This window comes from Bufo bufo, chromosome 8, assembly GCF_905171765.1.
Source record: "Bufo bufo chromosome 8, aBufBuf1.1, whole genome shotgun sequence".
NCBI classification, from domain to species: Eukaryota; Metazoa; Chordata; class Amphibia; order Anura; family Bufonidae; genus Bufo; species Bufo bufo.
Genome location: NC_053396.1, coordinates 227,623,546 through 227,644,828, shown reverse-complemented (window position 1 = coordinate 227,644,828; position 21,283 = coordinate 227,623,546). Strand labels below are relative to the sequence as shown.

At 45.4% G+C, this 21,283-nt stretch overlaps 1 protein-coding gene across 1 annotated transcript in view; it reads left to right on the top strand.

Moving 5' to 3' along the window:
- The window catches only part of LOC120977959 (connector enhancer of kinase suppressor of ras 2-like), a 535,146-nt gene that overhangs the window by 438,881 nt on the left and 74,982 nt on the right, over positions 1 to 21,283 (top strand). Inside the window, exons 11-12 of the mRNA XM_040406152.1 lie at positions 3,181 to 3,267; positions 5,722 to 5,969. Of these exons, the coding sequence (XP_040262086.1) occupies positions 3,181 to 3,267; positions 5,722 to 5,969 (335 nt within the window). The remainder of the gene's footprint in view (positions 1 to 3,180; positions 3,268 to 5,721; positions 5,970 to 21,283) is intronic.

The window sequence follows — 21,283 nt, the reverse complement described above, 5'->3', positions numbered from 1 at the left end:
TGACTTATTATCTCAGAGGATGACATAATACTTCAGAGCTAACTCATTATCTCAGAGGATGACATCACACCTCAGAGCTGACTTATTATCTCTGAAGATGACATCACAACTCAGAGCTGACTTATTATCTCAGAAGATGACATCATACCTCAGAGCTGACGTATTATCTCAGAAGATGACATCATACCTCAGAGCTGACGTATTATCTCAGAAGATGACATCATACCCCAGAGCTGACTTATTATCTCAGAAGATGACATCATACCTCAGAGCTGACTTATTATTTCAGAAGATGACATCATACCTCAGAGCTGACTTATTATCTCAGAAGATGACATTACACCTCAGAGCTGACTTATTATCTCAGAAGATGACATCATATCTCAGAGCTGACTTATTATCTCAGAAGATGACATCATACCTCAGAGCTGACTTATTATCTCAGATGACATCATACCACAGAGCTAACTTATTATCTCAGAAGATAACATCACACCTCAGAGCTGACTTATTGTCTCAGAGGATGACATCACACATCAAAGCTGACTTATTGTCTCAGAGGATGACATCACACCTCAGAGCTGACGTATTATCTCAGAGGATGACATCACACCTTGGAGAAGACTTATTATCTCAGAAGATGACATTATACCTCATCTGACTTATTATCTCAGAAGATGACATCACACCTCAGAGATTGTCTCAGAGGATGACATCACACCTCAGAGCTGACATATTATCTCAGAGGATGACATCACTCCTCAGAGAAGACTTATTATCTCAGAAGATGACATTATACCTCAGAGTTGACTTATTATCTCAGAAGATGACATCATACCTCAGAGCTGACTTATTATCTCAGAAGATAGCATCATACCTCAGAGCTGACTTATTATCTCAGAAGATGAAATTACACCTCAGAGCTGACTTATTATCTCAGAAGATAGCATCATACCTCAGAGCTGACTTATTATCTCAGAATATGACATCACACCTCAGAGCTGACTTATTATCTCAGAAGATAAAATCATACCTCAGAGCTGACTTATTATCTCAGAAGATGGCATCATACCTCAGAACTGACTTATTATCTCAGAAGATGACATTACACCTCAGAGCTGACGTATTATCTCAGAAGATGACATCACACCTCAGAGCTGACTTATTATCTCAGAAGATGACATCATACCTCAGAGCTGACTTATTATCTCAGAAGATGACATCATACATCAGAGCTGACTTATTATCTCAGTAGATGACATCATACCTCAGAGCTGACTTATTATCTCAGAATATGATATCATACCTCAGAGCTGACTTATTATCTCAGAAGATGGCATTATACCTCAGAGCTAACTTATTATCTCAGAAGATGACATCATACCTCAGAGCTGACTTATTATCTCAGAAGATGACATCACACCTCAGAGATTGTCTCAGAGGATGACATCACACCTCAGAGCTGACATATTATCTCAGAGGATGACATCACACCTCAGAGAAGACTTATTATCTCAGAAGATGACATCATATCTCAGAGCTGACTTATTATCTCAGAAGATAGCATCATACCTCAGAGCTGACTTATTATCTCAGAAGATGAAATTACACCTCAGAGCTGACTTATTATCTCAGAGGATGACATCATACCTCAGAGCTGACTTATTATCTCAGAAAATGGCATCATACCTCAGAGCTGACTTATTATCTCAGAAGATAAAATCATACCTCAGAGCTGACTTATTATCTCAGAAGATGACATTACACCTCAGAGCTGACGTATTATCTCAGAAGATGACATCACACCTCAGAGCTGACTTATTATCTCAGAAGATAAAATCATACCTCAGAGCTGACTTATTATCTCAGAAGATGACATCATACCTCAGAGCTGACTTATTATCTCAGAAGATGACATCATACATCAGAGCTGACTTATTATCTCAGTAGATGACATCACACCTCAGAGCTGACTTATTATCTCAGAAGATGGCATTATACCTCAGAGCTAACTTATTATCTCAGAAGATGACATCATACCTCAGAGCCAACTTATTATCTCAGAAGATAACATCACATTTCAGAGCTGATTTATTATCTCAGAGGATGACATCACACCTCGGAGAAGACTTATTATCTCAGAAGATGACATTATACCTCAGAGTTGACTTATTATCTCAGAAGATGACATCATACCTCAGAGCTGACTTATTATCTCAGAGGATGACATAATACTTCAGAGCTGACTTATTATCTCAGAGGATGACATCATACCTCAGAGCTGACATATCTTAGTGTATTACCCTACAGAGCAGACTTCTACATCAAAGCTGAATTTATTCATCATAGGGCAAAGTTCTATCTGTAACGGGATCACCGAGTCACCATTTATATAACTGTCACTCTTCGGTCCGTTTTAGTAAATACTTGTAATCACAGTTCTGGGACATCTTTAAACTGTACATTGTGCCATTCCTCCATTATTCCTCCTGAAAATGTATCTGACAAATGAGTATGACCCGTTGGGGGGTTTCCCTGAACTTTTCGCGCTGTTTAGACAATTACTGTAGAGGCATGTATCATCCAGTTGTCAATTTATTCAAACATTTCCAGGAGGAATAACCAAGGATCGGTACAATGCAGACTTCTGAGAAAAGATTCTCCAGAATTGATCTGTTATGGGAATGTGAGAATTTCATATGACAAGAGAGAAATCCTCATTAACATCGAAGCTAGACACACGGATGCTTGAGAACCTCCTGAGACCTCATCAAGCTGCTGTTATGGGGCCCCTGCACAGAGAGGGCCCAACCCTAGCTGGTTCTGTTACCTTTGTTACTGCAGAACCTTACAGGACTCGTCTCTCCAGTGTAGGGATTAACAACTTCTGGCACAGCTGTTCTGAAACTACAACCTCAGAATTCAGTTACAAGAACAGCAAAGAAAGTGTGCATGCTGGGAGTTGTAGTTTCACAGCAGCTGGCGTGCCGAAGGTTGCAGATCCCTGCTGTAAAGGAACTGTAGTTGCCCAAGGGTCATTAAACCTCCAGGCCCTTCTATACTGGCTGGAAAAACCCAGCACTGTAATAGGGGCCCCAGTCTGATGTTTGCCATGGGGCCCCTCTCTTCTATCTGAGATTTGCCTTCCTGTGTGTATAATTGGACTACTATCTCCCACAGGGGACCTGAGGCCGGTGTCGATGCCGTCAGAATACAGCTGGATTGGAGACCCCAAGGAGCCCAATATGTATAAGAGAGGAAGCAAAGGTGAGTGTCAGCTCTTCAGCACAGGCTCTGTGGTAATTACATGAGTATCAGTTTCTCTGCATATATGTATTGTCTGAACTGCTCCCCATGATGAGCGGGCTCACAGGTAACAGGCCTCGCCCATCCATCAAGGGAATATAGTTGCTATTCACTGCAGCCTGAGCAGCAGACACAGGACATCTTAAAGGGCCGGTACAGTCTTCTGTAATTAAAGCCTTATCACTATACAGTTAAAGGTTCTGCAACTTTCTCAAACTTTTGGCTTCTATTTGTCACCATTTGCAAGATCTCTGCTTGCTGTGAATTATAGCTGCCAGGATAAGTAAAAACAGTGGGCTCCACATATCTCTGCCGTATTGGGCAGAGTCGCAGCTCCTCGCGGACAACAGAAAAATACTCAGAAAAAAATACATATAAAATCTGCAGCTGTAGACTGTGGACTCCCAGTAGAAGTGTCTGGGGTTGATTGCTTGGGCTTGTAGTTCTTCTAGTGCGGTTCCTCTTGTACATTACATGATTATGTCTATGCCGTTTCCTGCTGCACTGTATGTCACTTCCTCTGCTGGCTGTGGGGGGCACAGCGTGGTGCAGTGTGTGCTGTCTGCAGCTTCTGAACTATCATCAAATCCACAAACTTCACATTATATATTACACATGTGGTGACTTTGCATAAGTTAATAGTACAGGTGAATATAAGATACTTTGTAATATATTTTATCTGAGAAAAATGCCTCTTTCTCTCTCTAGCAGCTCATTCTTCCTCTCCTCCCCATAGACTTTTATAAGTAGAATGTGTGTATTAAATAAGCCATTTGTGCCTCGATCTCTCACTGCAGCTAATCCCCCCTCCCCCCCCATCATCTCTCTATCTCTCTATAGGCTTCAGTCAGCGGACAGTCCGTCTTCTCTCAAGATGGATTTAGCAGAAAATGTCAGTTTGGGGGGAGAAGAACTTGTTCTTGATGGGATATATAATAAAAAGTTTTATTTATTCAACTGTTTTATTCATTTATGCAAAGTTTGTGTAAAGTACAATGATCATAGTTACATAGTGGAAGGAGCAGGGTGCCCAGCAGCACAGAGGATTTCAGGAGAGGAGTGCGCTGATCCTGTGGAGGTCACAGGCTGAGAGTTACATAGTGGAAGGAGCAGGGTGCCCAGCAGCACAGAGGATTTCAGGAGAGGAGTGCGCTGATCTTGTGGAGGTCACAGGCTGAGAGTTACATAGTGGAAGGAGCAGGTTCACCAGCAGCACAGAGGATTTCAGGAGAGGAGTGCGCTGATCTTGTGGAGGTCACAGGCTGAGAGTTACATAGTGGAAGGAGCAGGTTCACCAGCAGCACAGAGGATTTCAGGAGAGGAGTGCGCTGATCTTGTGGAGGTCACAGGCTGAGAGTTACATAGTGGAAGGAGCAGGTTTACCAGCAGCACAGAGGATTTCAGGAGAGGAGTGCACTGATATTGTGGAGGTCACAGGCTGAGAGTTACATAGTGGAAGGAGCAGGGTCCCCAGCAGCACAGAGGATTTCAGGAGAGGAGTGCACTGATCTTGTGGAGGTCACAGGCTGAGGGTTACATAGTGGAGGAGCAGGGTCCCCCCTGCAGTACAGAGGATTTCAGGAGAGCAGTGTGCTGATCTTGTGGAGGTCACAGGCTGAGAGTTACATAGTGGAAGGAGCAGGTTCACCAGCAGCACAGATGATTTCAGGAGAGGAGTGTGCTGATCTTGTGGAGGTCACAGGCTGAGAGTTACATAGTGGAAGGAGAAGGTTCACCAGCAGCACAGAGGATTTCAGGCGAGGAGTGCGCTGATCTTGTGGAGGTCACAGGCTGAGAGTTACATAGTGGAGGAGCAGAGTCCCCCTTGCAGTACAGAGGATTTCAGGAGAGGAGTGTGCTGATCTTGTGGAGGTCACAGGCTGAGAGTTACATAGTGGAGGAGCAGAGTCCTCAGCAGCACAGAGGATTTCAGGAGAGGAGTGTGCTGATCTTGTGGAGGTCACAGGCTGAGAGTTACATAGTGGAAGGAGCAGGGTCCCCAGCAGCACAGAGGATTTCAGGAGAGGAGTGCGCTGATCTTGTAGGGGGTCACAGGATGAGAGTTACATAGTGGAAGGAGCAGGGTCCCCAGCAGCACAGAGGATTTCAGGAGAGGAGTGCGCTGATCTTGTGGAGGTCACAGGCTGAGAGTTACATAGTGGACAGAGGATTTCAGGACTTTTGTCACATTGAAGATGAAGTTTAGAGGGTTCTGCAGAGGGATTTTCTCGTAGGATGACATATTAACTCAGAGCTGACTTATTACCTCAGAAGATGACATCTGTGGGTGGAGTAGAAAAGTCAGACGCCATGTTCTGTGGCTGAGAGTGAAGAGGTGTTGGAGCCTCCTCCCCCGGATGCTGTTCTCTGCTTACCTTTCATGTTTCTGTTTTTTCCATCCTTCATATGAAACTGACTCTGAGAATTCGCTTCTGCGCTACCTGAGCGATGACAAAATCCTGGTGATTCAAGAAGAGCCGGTGACCCAGAAAGACAACAAGAGGGACACGGGACGCCGATCCAGGAAAAAAGGCAAGAACCCAGGCAGCCCCAGTTACCCCATCAGCCCGTCAATGCTAACCTCAACAGGGAGGCTGGACCCTGCGCAGCAAGATGCCTTGACCTTCTCTCTTGCCGAAAGTAACACTGTCCCCCTGTACCACGTAAGTACTGTCACCTGACCAGTGAGTCTGGGGGTTATTACAGAGTGATGATGGTGCTGGTGGTAATGGAGATATAACATATATATACTGGCAAAATAGGCCAGTGTGTATTCTCATCTCACACGAGGCATTATTGTTGATACACTTCGTTGTTCCAAATGGATACTTAGTCAGCGCGGGTTCCTTTCTGTTTCTCGAGATATAACATATGGTGGGTTTCAGATCCTATTAACTTCTCATTGGGTTCAGACTTTTCCATCTTGTTGCTGCTCATCCTCTCCCTCTTCTTTCTCTCCCTCTTCTTCTTCCTCTCCCTCTTCTTCTTCCTCTCCCTCACTCCTTCCTCTCCCACTTCTTTCTCTAAGTCCTCTTCTTCCTCTCCCTCTTATTCTTCCTCTCACTCCTCTTCTTCCTCTCTTCTTCCTCTCCATCTTCTTCCTCTCCCTCTTCTACTTCCTCTCCCTCTTCTTTTTCTCACTCTTCTTCTTCCTCCCCCTCTTCTACTTTCTCTCCCTCCTATTGCTTTCCCTCTTCTTCTTCCTCTCCCTCTTCTTCTTCCTCTCCCTCACTCCTTCCTCTCCCACTTCTTTCTCTAAGTCCTCTTCTTCCTCTCCCTCTTATTCTTCCTCTCACTTCTCTTCTTTCTCTCCCTCTTCTTCCTCTCCCTCTTCTTCCTCTCCATCTTCTTCCTCTCCCTCTCCTTTTTCTTACTCTTCCTCTCCCTCTTCTTCTTCCTCTCCCTCTTCTACTTCCTCTCCTTCTTCCTGCTCTTCCTCTTCTTACTCTCACTATTCCTCCTTTCTCTCTCCTCCCTCTCTTTTTCCTTCTACCTTCTCCCTCTTCTTCTTCCTCTCCCTCGTCTTCTTCCTCTCCCTCGTCTTCTTCCTCTCCCTCGTCTTCTTCCTCTCCCTCGTCTTCTTCCTCTCCCTCTTCCATACCTCTCTTCTCCAGTGATCTGAGTCTTCTTGTCACTCATCCATCATGGGTTGAAGCTTCAGTCTGCTCAGTGTTTATACAATGCAGTCATATTGCGGCTTTTGCTGCATTTGTGCCATGGTTTCCTAGAACTGCAGCAAAAAAACATCATATGACTCCATGTGAACACGGCCTATTACTTCAGGTAGAAGGAACGTCTTTATTGCTCAAGTTGCCACTTGTTTGTTTTCCTTATTGGTCAAGTTTCTATCATGTGATCATAATAAATGTGTTACATTGTATAAGTAGTATCAGTGTGTTTCCACATTAACCCCTTGTGAGCAGTGAGGTGCTGGGGCTCCATGCTCACCTTTATGATTTGCTGAGTTTAGTTGCAGTGAAGCGGCTCTTGGTAAATGATTGCAGAATATAAGGATCTGCTTAATCAATAATTCCTAATATAAGTCAGAATTAGAATCTCCGACATGAGACAAAGGATTCAATCACATTGCAGATTGTTCGGAGGTAACCTGCGGCAGGATTAGATTCTCATACTCTCATGACTTCTGGAAATAACCTCTTCCCCTTCACCCACATGCGCCAAAGTACAGAACCTTAACACCCAAAACAAAAGGTTGAGGTCACCTGATCTGCACCTTACGCTCGGATGCACTATAGAGCACTTCCGTGAGATTTGGTCCGTGCCTCCACACATCTTCGATTTTTTTGCTGTGTGGACTGAATCTTGCAGATTGCGGACTCATTCAAGTGACTGGGTCTGCATCCGCAAATGGCGGCCACACAGCCGGTACCCGTGCATTGCGGACTGCTGGGTCCATTCACACGTCCGCAAAATGGGTCCGCATCCGTTCCCCAATTTTGCGGAACGGGTGCAGACCCATTCATTTTCAAAGGGGCCGGAATGTGCTGTCCGCATTTGCGGATCCGCACTTCCGCATCCGTGCTTCAGTTTCTGCAAAAAAATAGAACATGTCCTATTCTTGTCCGCAATTGCGGACAAGTTTAGGCCTCATGCACACGACCGTTGTTGTGTTCCGTTCCGCAAAATGGGGTTCCGTTGTTCCGTGATCTGTTTCCGTTTTTGTTTCCGTCTGTCTTCCTTTATTTATGGAGGATCACCAGACATAAAGGAAAGTTAAAAAAAATCTAAGACAGGTTTGCCATGCAAATGATAGGAAAAAAACGGACGCAGACGCGTGGACGCGGATGACAATCTTGTGTGCCTCCGTGTTTTTTAGTGGTCCCATTGACTTGAATGGGTCTGCGAACCGTTTTCCGCGAAAATAATAGGACAGGTTATATATTTTTGACGGACTGGAACCATGGATCACGGGCGCGGATGACAAACAGTGCATTAGCCGAGTTTTCAACGGACCCATTGAAAGTCAATGGGTCCGCAGAAAATCACGAAAAACGGCACAACGGACACGGAATAAAACAACGGTTGTGTGCATGAGGCCTTAGGCATTTTCTATTATAGTGCCAGCGATGTGCAGTCCGCAAATTGCGGAATGCATATTGCCAGTGTCCGTGTTTTGCGGATCCGCAGAACACTTATGGATGTGTGAATGTGTGATAAAACGGAAAGAGAGAGGGAAATGCAGATGAACACGTCCTCCATGATGGTGGTAGGTTGTGGTGGCTCACTAGCATGATGGTATGCCATGATAAAGGATGATGTGCGTTCATCTGAAATAAAACATCGTTTCATCGAGACGCAGGGCTGGATTTTTCTTATCTGTATTGGACCGGAGTGGCTCTTACTGGTTTAGTGGCGAGCTGTATGACCTTCCCTTATCTTTGTTCATTTGCACATTTACTAGATCTCTGCTTGCTGTCATTGAATGAGAATTTTTATTGCGTACATCCAACAATACAGTCATCTACAAGTTAATATTTTACTATTAAATACAGCTGGACAAGGTCTTTACCACCTGTAAAATTGGGCAGATGAGCCTCTGAATGTAGATTACAACCTGTAGGACATTCTTGGTGCCACCAGTCTGTTTCCTGCAGTGCGCTGCGTCTTCCTGTCCCCCGCCCCCACATAAAACTGGTGACAGAGAGAAAGATCCATCAGACGATAAACCCAAGGTCTCACAGGATGCGATGAAGGAGGTGACGAAGCGCACCTGCATGGAACACTACAGGGGATTATAATTGGGGGGGGTACTAAGCAGCTGATGGTGGGGGCCCCACTCTCACCACACCCCAGCTTCTACCAGAGGGAGCGATGATTTATCATATTCACAGTGAAAGGTTATATCTGTATAATGGCCCCGAAAAGCTGAACTGGGGGGGCAGAGCACCCCTGTGTAGCCCCAGTATTGGAGTTTGGGGGGCTGGATGTCGCTGATGGTGTCTGAAGGGGAACAGTGGTGACGTCAGACGTTCTCACTTCTCCTTTCCAGCAGAGATGTAGATTGGGGGCTTGTGGCCCCCGCAGTCTGGACGGTGCACAGATGTTCTCGGTTATTTTTACAGTTTTCCACCTTGAGGTTGTGGAGACAGACTTCTGTTTTGTATCATACACATAAGGGGAAGGCCAGAGAATAAATAGAATAAGCCACGGCACTCCAAATGGAGCCAATAATCTTGATAAAGACCGCTTGGTTGAAACGTTGCTGCACAAGGTGTAATAAACAAGATTATTGGATCCATTTGGAGTGCCGTGGCTTATTCTATTTATTCTCTGGCTACTACGGGAATCCTTGGACCAGGATTCAACGCTACGGGCACCACCACACATCGGGATTAACGTCATAACAGTGAGTAGTGCTGACCTATTTGCGATTTATGCATAAGGGGAAGGACTACTACACCATCAGGACTACTACACCATCAGGACTACTACACCATCAGGACTACTACACCATCAGGACTACTACACCATCAGGACTACTACTACTACTACTACTACACCATCAGGACTACTACTACTACTACTACTACACCATCAGGACTACTACACCATCAGGACTACTACACCATCAGGACTACTACTACTACTACTACTACTACTACTACACCATCAGGACTACTACACCATCAGGACTACTACACCATCAGGACTACTACTACTACTACTACTACTACTACTACACCATCATGACTACTACACCATCAGGACTACTACTACTACTACTACTACTACTACTACTACTACACCATCAGGACTACTACACCATCAGGACTACTACTACTACACCATCAGGACTACTACTACTACTACTACACCATCAGGACTACTACTACTACACCATCAGGACTACTACTACTACTACTACTACTACTACTACACCATCAGGACTACTACACCATCAGGACTACTACTACTACTACTACTACTACTACTACACCATCAGGACTACTACACCATCAGGACTACTACTACTACTACTACTACTACTACTACACCATCAGGACTACTACTACTACACCATCAGGACTACTACTACTACTACTACTACTACTACTACACCATCAGGACTACTACACCATCAGGACTACTACTACTACTACTACTACTACTACTACTACACCATCAGGACTACTACACCATCAGGACTACTACTACTACTACTACTACTACTACACCATCAGGACTACTACACCATCAGGACTACTACACCATCAGGACTACTACTACTACTACTACTACACCATCAGGACTACTACACCATCAGGACTACTACTACTACTACTACACCATCAGGACTACTACACCATCAGGACTACTACTACTACTACTACACCATCAGGACTACTACACCATCAGGACTACTACACCATCAGGACTACTACTACTACTACTACTACTACTACACCATCAGGACTACTACACCATCAGGACTACTACACCATCAGGACTACTACTACTACTACTACTACACCATCAGGACTACTACACCATCAGGACTACTACACCATCAGGACTACTACACCATCAGGACTACTACACCATCAGGACTACTACACCATCAGGACTACTATTACTACTACTACTACACCATCAGGACTACTACTACTACTACACCATCAGGACTACTACACCATCAGGACTACTACACCATCAGGACTACTACTACTACTACTACTACTACTACTACTACACCATCAGGACTACTACACCATCAGGACTACTACACCATCAGGACTACTACTACTACTACTACTACTACTACTACACCATCATGACTACTACACCATCAGGACTACTACTACTACTACTACTACTACTACTACTACTACACCATCAGGACTACTACACCATCAGGACTACTACACCATCAGGACTACTACACCATCAGGACTACTACACCATCAGGACTACTACACCATCAGGACTACTACTACTACTACTACTACTACACCATCAGGACTACTACACCATCAGGACTACTACACCATCAGGACTACTACTACTACTACACCATCAGGACTACTACACCATCAGGACTACTACACCATCAGGACTACTACTACTACTACTACTACTACTACTACTACACCATCAGGACTACTACACCATCAGGACTACTACTACTACTACTACTACTACTACTACACCATCAGGACTACTACACCATCAGGACTACTACTACTACTACTACACCATCAGGACTACTACTACTACTACTACACCATCAGGACTACTACTACTACTACTACTACACCATCAGGACTACTACTACTACTACTACACCATCAGGACTACTACTACTACACCATCAGGACTACTACTACTACTACTACACCATCAGGACTACTACTACTACTACTACTACTACTACACCATCAGGACTACTACACCATCAGGACTACTACTACTACTACTACTACACCATCAGGACTACTACACCATCAGGACTACTACTACTACTACTACACCATCAGGACTACTACACCATCAGGACTACTACTACTACTACTACACCATCAGGACTACTACACCATCAGGACTACTACACCATCAGGACTACTACTACTACTACTACTACTACACCATCAGGACTACTACACCATCAGGACTACTACACCATCAGGACTACTACACCATCAGGACTACTACTACTACTACTACTACACCATCAGGACTACTACACCATCAGGACTACTACTACTACTACTACTACTACTACACCATCAGGACTACTACACCATCAGGACTACTACACCATCAGGACTACTACTACTACTACTACTACACCATCAGGACTACTACACCATCAGGACTACTACTACTACTACTACACCATCAGGACTACTACACCATCAGGACTACTACTACTACTACTACACCATCAGGACTACTACACCATCAGGACTACTACACCATCAGGACTACTACTACTACTACTACTACTACACCATCAGGACTACTACACCATCAGGACTACTACACCATCAGGACTACTACACCATCAGGACTACTACTACTACTACTACTACACCATCAGGACTACTACACCATCAGGACTACTACTACTACTACTACTACTACTACTACACCATCAGGACTACTACACCATCAGGACTACTACACCATCAGGACTACTACTACTACTACTACTACTACTACTACTACTACACCATCAGGACTACTACTACTACTACTACTACTACTACTACTACTACTACACCATCAGGACTACTACACCATCAGGACTACTAGTGCAGTGTCAGGATTACTACTATATTTTCAAGACTACTACTTCAGGGCCTGGACTACTACTGCAGTGTCAGGACTAATACTATAGTGCCAGGACTACTACTACAGTGTCAGGACTATTACTACAGTGTTGGGACTACTACTACAGTGTCAGGACTACTACTTCGGTGTCAGGACTAATACTATAGTGCCAGGATTACTACTACATTATCAGGAATACTACTACAGTGTCAGGACTATTACTACAGTGTCGGGACTACTACTACAGTGTCAGTACTACTACTATAGTGCCAGGACTACTACTACAGTGTCAGGACTACTACTGCAGTGTCAGGACTATTACTACAGTGTTGGGACTACTACTACAGTGTCAGTACTACTACTATAGTGCCAGGACTACTACTACAGTGTCAGGACTACTACTGCAGTGTCAGGACTAATACTATAGTGCCAGGACTACTACTACAGTGTCAGGACTATTACTACAGTGTTGGGACTACTACTATTCTGCCAGGACTACTACTTCGGTGTCAGGACTAATACTATAGTGCCAGGATTACTACTACATTATCAGGAATACTACTACAGTGTCAGGACTATTACTACAGTGTCGGGACTACTACTACAGTGTCAGTACTACTACTATTCTGCCAGGACTACTACTGCGGTGTCAGGACTAATATTATAGTGTCAGGACTACAACTGCACTATCAGGAATACTACTACAGTGTCAGGACTATTACTACAGTGTCAGGACTACTACTGCGGTGTCAGGACTAATACTACAGTGTCAGGACTACTACTACGTTATCAGGAATACTACTAATACTACTACAGTGTCAGGACTATTACTACAGTGTCGGGACTACTACTACAGTGTCAGGACTACTACTATTCTGCCAAGACTACTACTGCAGTGTCAGGACTAATACTACAGTGCCAGGACTATTACTACATTATCAGGAATACTACTACAGTGTCAGGACTATTACTACAGCGACTGGACTACTACTGCATTATCAGGACAACTACTACAGTGTCAGAACTACTACTAAAGCATCAGGACTACTACTGCACTGTCAGGACAACTGCTACTATGGTGATAGGGCTACAGGTACAGCATCAGGACTACTTTAACAGCTTCAGGACTAGTACTAAAGCATTGGGACTAGTACTACCGCATTGGGATTAGTACTATAGCATTGGAACTAGTACTACATAATTGGGATTAGTACTACAGCATTGGGACTAGTACTACAGTGTCAGGGCTACAACATCTGGACTAGTACTACAGAGCTGGGATTAGTACTACAGAGCCAGGATTAGTACTACAGCGTAAGGACTAGTACTACAGCATCGGGACTAGTACTGCAGAGCTGGAACTAGTACTACAGAGTCAGGACTAGTACTACAGGGCCGTGACTAGTAGTACAGTGTAGATTTGAGCCACTATTTGCCTCATTTTCACCCTTTCTACTACATTACTAGTACTTGCATCCATATACTCATATCCGTGGAGATTGTGCCACTTATACATTTTTTGTCGTATGGAAACTGTTTGCAACAATGTTGCCCAATGTTTGACAAATACTGGAATAAACTGCTCAGTAGGGTAAGTGCAGAGCGGCAGAATCCCCCGGACTCCCCCCACACAATCTACTGTGAGGATCCATCACATTTCTGAGATCTTCAGAGTTTTTGTAGGCAGACAATTTCCGCTATCTGTGGGCGAAGTTTTCAAAACCGTGTATTGTATAGTAATATAAAGGTAAGTCTGTGGGTTTCATCTTCTTACTACCCCTAAAACCTGGGCCTGCTGTCAGTGTAGAGGCTGACAACCTATATGGATCTGGTCTTATTCATACAGAGGAGGGTTTGTTACAATGTATCACACAGTCCTCTAGGAGATAATTGCAGCATTACCAATCTCTTCCATATCCTCTATCCAAGCTGGTAATGCTTCAAACACTGTAACAAAATCTCAGCTACTCAGCAGATCAGGATCTTTCCATTCCATCCACTGACAGCCTCCAGAGATATTTGTGTTTTCAGTCCATTGCAATTTTCAAGATCTTCTGCTGTATCCTGAAAACGTCTTATATCACATCTGTAGCAGAATCTGCTTTTAAGCTTCCATTCACTGACAGCAAGTAGACATCTTGAAATACACAATCTATTAAAATTACAATGATGAAGCTTTTTAGAAGCCAGCTCTTCCTAATCATCCCGCCTGGGGCCCTGTGGCCCCGGATTATACACATGGCTTGTATTTCTGCTCCCCGCGTGGTTTTCCCTTCGCGCAGATGATCACAGACACGCGCAGTGCCCGAGCTGTCACAATGGATGTCAGTCTCATCTGCTGCGCGCCGGCCGCTGCCCTGTGACAGAGATCCGTCTTGACAGCTTTTATGCGGCAGTAAAACAGCCATTACTGAAAGTGTAATCATCAGAGCTGCGCCCAGGACACACAATCCCGGGGAAAAAGCGATTTCTGCTCCTCCGAGACCTTAAGTCCTGAGTGTGGAATGTGATGCAGCCGGCGGGAACGTCAGACGCTCTCAGTCCTGTCCTTGTGACTGCATCTTAACAGACGAGACGATACAAAGTAGCAAAAGAAATGATTCAGCTAAACATTCTGTACAGTTCCTCACCATTTCCCATATCTCTGCTTACTAACAGTGAATGGAAGACACCACTGAGTTCTTAAGTTGTCCTACTCACACAGCTGAGGGCTTGTTACAATGTATCAGGGTATACACACTCCCCTCCTGAAATCCTCTGTGCTGCTGGCACCCTGCTCCTTCCACTATGTAACTCTCAGCCTGTGACCTCCACAAGATCAGCACACTCCTCTCCTGAAATCCTCTGTGCTGCTGGGGGCCACTATGTGCTCTACCCCCTGTGCTGTGGAGATGCTGTAACATTGTATTCTGGTAGCAGTTACATTTTAGTGCTGATTGTGTTTCGCTCCTATGTACCCGGTCGGCTGCCCCCCCCCCCCCCCCCCCCCCCCCCCCCCCTTTGATTTCCGCCTGGAGCTGTCAGCCACAATATAGGCTCAGTCTTACAGCAGGAAGGTCGGCGGCTCGTCCTAGTGATGGGACCAAGAGTCTGAGCCTTATCCTCGTCAGTGTAACATCTCAAGGAGCTGAATAAGTGGTGGCAGCTTCTTGCTATATCTGTGCCTTACAGGAGTCCGGGGGGCGGTACCTCCCAGCACACGCTGGAACCTTTTATTCTACCGTAGTAGTAGTCCTTGCACCTTAGTAGTAGTAGTCATTGCACCATAGTAGTAGTAGTCATTGCACCATAGTAGTAGTAGTCATTGCACCATAGTAGTAGTAGTCATTGCACCATAGTAGTAGTAGTCCTTGCACCATAGTAGTAGTAGTCATTGCACCATAGTAGTAGTAGTCATTGCACCATAGTAGTAGTAGTCATTGCACCATAGTAGTAGTAGTCATTGCACCATAGTAGTAGTAGTCATTGCACCATAGTAGTAGTAGTCATTGCACCATAGTAGTAGTAGTCATTGCACCATAGTAGTAGTAGTCCTTGCACCATAGTAGTAGTAGTCCTTGCACCATAGTAGTAGTAGTCCTTGCACCTTAGTAGTAGTAGTCATTGCACCTTAGTAGTAGTAGTCATTGCACCATAGTAGTAGTAGTCATTGCACCATAGTAGTAGTAGTCCTTGCACCATAGTAGTAGTAGTCATTGCACCTTAGTAGTAGTAGTCATTGCACCATAGTAGTAGTAGTCCTTGCACCATAGTAGTAGTAGTCCTTGCACCATAGTAGTAGTAGTCCTTGCACCATAGTAGTAGTAGTCCTTGCACCATAGTAGTAGTAGTCATTGCACCATAGTAGTAGTCATGAGACTGTAGTAGTAGTAGCCCTGGCCCCACAGTAGTAATAGTCGTGACACTGTACTAGTAGTCCTGACTGTGTAGTAGTAGTATTAGTCCTGATGGTGTAGTAGTCTGTCTCCACAACCTCAAGGTGGAAAACTGTAAAAATAACCTAGAACCATCTGTGCACGGTCCAGACTGCGGGGGCCACAAACCCCCAATCTACATCTCTGCTGGAAAGGAGAAGTGAGAACCTCTCCCCCTAATGTGGATGATGGACACAAGTTCCAGTTGACGCCGCTGATCCTGAAATCGGGCGGTTTGTGCTGAGCTCTGGGGTTTGAGGTCATCCTGCTCATTAACCATTACTGCGCCGCGGCTTCTGTCCTGTCTTGTTCCTCTTTCTGTATTTCTTTACATAAAGTTCCTAGGACGCTGAGTGACTGCAATGTCACATTATTAGAAACTCAAAGGCTCCTCAAGATTGTGAGACCTCTCACATAATCAAGGGGAACAATACTCTCCAAAAAAAGTGACCAGATTTATGTTTGATTTTTTTAGAAAAGGACAATCCCTTTAATGACACTTTTAGTACGTCACATTAGTAAATTAGTTTGTAGAAACATGATGTATAGAGGCAGCAACCTTCAGGGGCCGACCATGTCCGGCATGCAGAGATGTTGCCATCTGAAAATGACTGTCCCTTTAAATAGTGAGTGCAGCTCTGGAGCATAATAGAGGATGCAACGCAGGATCAGTACAGGATAAGTAATGTATGTACACAGTGACTGCACCAGCAGAATAGTGAGTGCAGCTCTGGAGTATAATACAGGATGAAACTCCGGATCGGAACAGGATAAGTAATGTATGTACACAGTGACTGCACCAGCAGAATAGTGAGTGCAGCTCTGAAGTATAATACAGGATGAAACTCACGATCAGTACAGGATAAGTAATGTATGTACACAGTGACTGCACCAGCAGAATAGTGAGTGCAGCTCTGGAGTATAATACAGGATGTAACTCAGGATCGGTACAGGATAAGTAATGTATGTACACAGTGACTGCACCAGCAGAATAGAGAGTGCAGCTCTGGAGTATAATACAGGATGTAACTCAGGATCAGTACAGGATAAGTAATGTATGTATACAGTGACTGCACCAGCAGAATAGAGAGTGCAGCTCTGGAGTATAATACAGGATGTAACTCAAGACCAGTACAGGATAAGTAATGTATGTACACAGTGACTCCACCAGCAGAATAGTGAGTGCAGCTCTGGAGTATAATACAGGATGTAACTCAGGATCAGTACAGGATAAGTAATGTATGTACACAGTGACTGCACCAGCAGAATAGTGAGTGCAGCTCTGGAGTATAATACATGATGTAACTCAGGATCAGTACAGGATAAGTAATGTGTGTACACAGTGACTCCACCAGCAGAATAGTGAGTGCAGCTCTGGAGTATAATACAGGATGTAACTCAGGATCAGTACAGGATAAGTAATGTATGTACACAGTGACTGCACCAGCAGAATAGTGAGTGCAGCTCTGGAGTATAATACAGAATGTAACTCAGGATCAGTACAGGATAAGTAATGTGTGTACACAGGGACTGCACCAGCAGAATAGTGAGTGCAGCTCTGGAGTATAATACAGGATGTAACTCAGGATGAGTACAGGATAAGTAATGTATGTACATAGTGACTGCACCAGCAGAATAGGGAGTGCAGCTCTGGAGTATAATACAGGATGTAACTCAGGACCAGTACAGGATAAGTAATGTATGTACACAGTGACTGCACCAGCAGAATAGTGAGTGCAGCTCTGGAGTATAATACAGGATGTAACTCAGGATCAGTACAGGATAAGTAATGTATGTACACAGTGACTGCACCAGCAGAATAGTGAGTGCAGCTCTGGAGTATAATACAGGATGTAACTCAGGATCAGTACAGGATAAGTAATGCATGTACACAGTGACTCCACCAGCAGAATAGTGAGTGCAGCTCTGGAGTATAATACAGGATGTAACTCAGGATCAGTACAGGATAAGTAATGTATGTACATAGTGACTGCACCAGCAGAATAATGAGTGCAGCTCTGGAGTATAATACAGGATGTAACTTAATGATTTCATGACGTAAAGTCATAGTTTTATTAAAGACACGGAGGCTTCGTATTGCTTTCTCCTTCTTTACTGAACCACCAATAGCAGCAAAGAGAAAAAATTTACATACAAGGAACCATGGCAACCAAGGTCCCTCCCCACTGGCCCCTATAATAGGCCGCTCTTCCTCTTTCTTTGAACATCTGGTGCTGACCTCCCGAACATCCCAACGATGACTCCGAACTTTAACTGGAACAGACAGTCCAACGCCCATGAAGCGCAATCAACTAGCCAACCTGGCTAAACTGTAGAACACGTCCACCGGAAAACACGGCATCCTGTAACGGAAAGACTTCATCCTGGAAAATAAAACAGACCATAGGCCTAGGTGAAACAACATCTCAGGACAGAATGTCCAGACGCCACCTTCGCCACTGACTAAACAGGTGACAAGTGACAGAACACAATAAAAATTGTAATAAATAACATGAAATACAATGTCAATGCAAGAACATTAGGACAATAAAAACCTAAACACAATAACTTAAAGGTTAATAATACATAGAGGCAATGATACATGACCCCTGTAACAAAAAACCGCGAGAAAACCCCAAGGGAGGGAATAGGGCGGGCAATACTCGCCTCCGTGTCTTTAATAAAACTATGACTTTACGTCATGAAATAGGAAAATCATTAAGTTTTACAGCAAGACACGGAGGCTTCGTATTGCAAGTTCAAAGCCCGTCAATGATCGAAGCAAACAAATTAGATGGAGGGCGGAAATAGAACTCCCTGAACGTGGTAACATTGGACCAATCAGCCAGACGCATAACATCCTCCAATCTGGCTCCCGAAACCGCCAAGGCGGTGGCAGAGGGCCTGCGCAGAATGGGCCGTGAAGACAGACGTGTCAACACCCGCTAATGACATGACCCATTTCAACCAGCGTGCTAACGTAGGGCTAGACACCGGTCCAAAAGGATGACGAATAGAAATGAACAATTGAGAGCTGGCTGCAGACCGATGCGCCAACGTCCTGGATTCGTATTCCCTAAGACACGCCACAGGACATAAGACCGGAGAGGAAGGAAAACTGGGGTAGGACACGAAACGTATGCTAGTCTTGGTGCGACGCGAGATGTTGAAAGTAACCCCCTCCGGGGTAAAGGAACGCGCGTCGTGATCAAGAGCCCTCACATCCGAGACCCTCTTGCACGAAATAAGGCAAAATAACGCCAACAATTTTGCTGACAATTGCCTAATTGTGAGGTCAGAATTCCCGGGCCAGGATGCCAAGAAGGCCAGGACCAGGGAAACGTCCCAAGTTGTGGAAAAACGAGGACGCGGGGGACGAGACAAACAAGCCCCCCTTAAGAGGCGAGAAACCGACGGATGCTGGCCAGCCGCGATGCCCTCGAAACCCGCGTGGGTAGAAGAAATAGCGGACCTGAAAAGGTTAATGGTCCGATATGCCTTCCCCGCCTCGAAGAGAGAGGTGAGGAAATCTAGCAGATGGGTGACAGGTGCCGAAACGGTATCCAAGTCCCGTTCCACGCACCAGTTAGCCCAAGTTCTCCAGGCTGCCCGATACGATTACCTAGTGCCGGGGGCCCATGCACTGTCCAATAGCTGTCGAGTTGCTGCCGAAACTCCCTCGAACGATCCAGGTGTCCGGAGATCCGGCATGCCAGAAGCCGCAGGGACCCGTCGAGAAGCAGGGGATGTTGTAGACCCAGAGGGTTGCGGAGGAGATCCGACCGGGTCGGGAGAAGAACCGGAATCTCCACTAGTATCCTCAGAAACGAGGGGAACCAGACCTGAGACCCCCAGAACGGGACTACCAGAACCAGGTCCGCCTGATGACGAATCACCTGCAAGAGTGTCCTCGGAATCATCGAGAATGGAGGAAACGCGTACAGGCGGGATATCGACCAATCTTGGAGAAACGCATCCACTGCTAATGCCTCCGGGTCCGGACGCCAGCTGTAAAATCGGGTGAGTTGTCTGGTCAACCGCGATGCGAACAGGTCTATAGACATCGGACCCCACAAATCCGAAATTGCTGAGAAGATTCGAGGATCCAACTGCCAATCGCTGCCATCCGATAGGTAGCGCGAGTTCCAATCCGCCTGAACGTTGTTCAGCCCCGGTAAGTACTCCACCTGGACCATAATGTCTCTGGACAGGCAAAAGGCCCAAAAGTCTTTGGCCAAACGAGCCAAAGCTGCCGAGCGAGTACCCCCCAAACGGTTGACATACTGGACTGCCGATATATTGTCCATCCGAAGCTTGATGCACGCGTTGGCGATCCCGTTGGAAAAACTCTTCACCGCAAACGATCCTGCCAGGAGCTCCAACGCATTGATGTGCAGAAGGGACTCCTCCGCTGACCAGGGGCCCCCCGTGGATACACCATTGCAATGGGCACCCCAACCCTGGAGGCTCGCATCCGATTCTATGGTCAATTCCGGCAGGAACCCGAAGATTGCTCTGCCGTTCCACGCCTCCAGATTGGCGATCCACCAACTCAATTCCTCTCGGGCCTCCGAGTCCAGAACCACCGCGTCCGCAAAGGATGCACCGGTCCGAAGATGGGTGATCTTCAGTCGCTGGAGCACACGGTAATGTAACGGGGCTGGAAACACTGCTTGAATGGACGAGGCTAATAGACCGATCATGTGGGCCAGGTGACGTAATGAGAGATGGGGTATGAGGAGCGCATGTCTCAATTCTTTGCGGATCGCCCG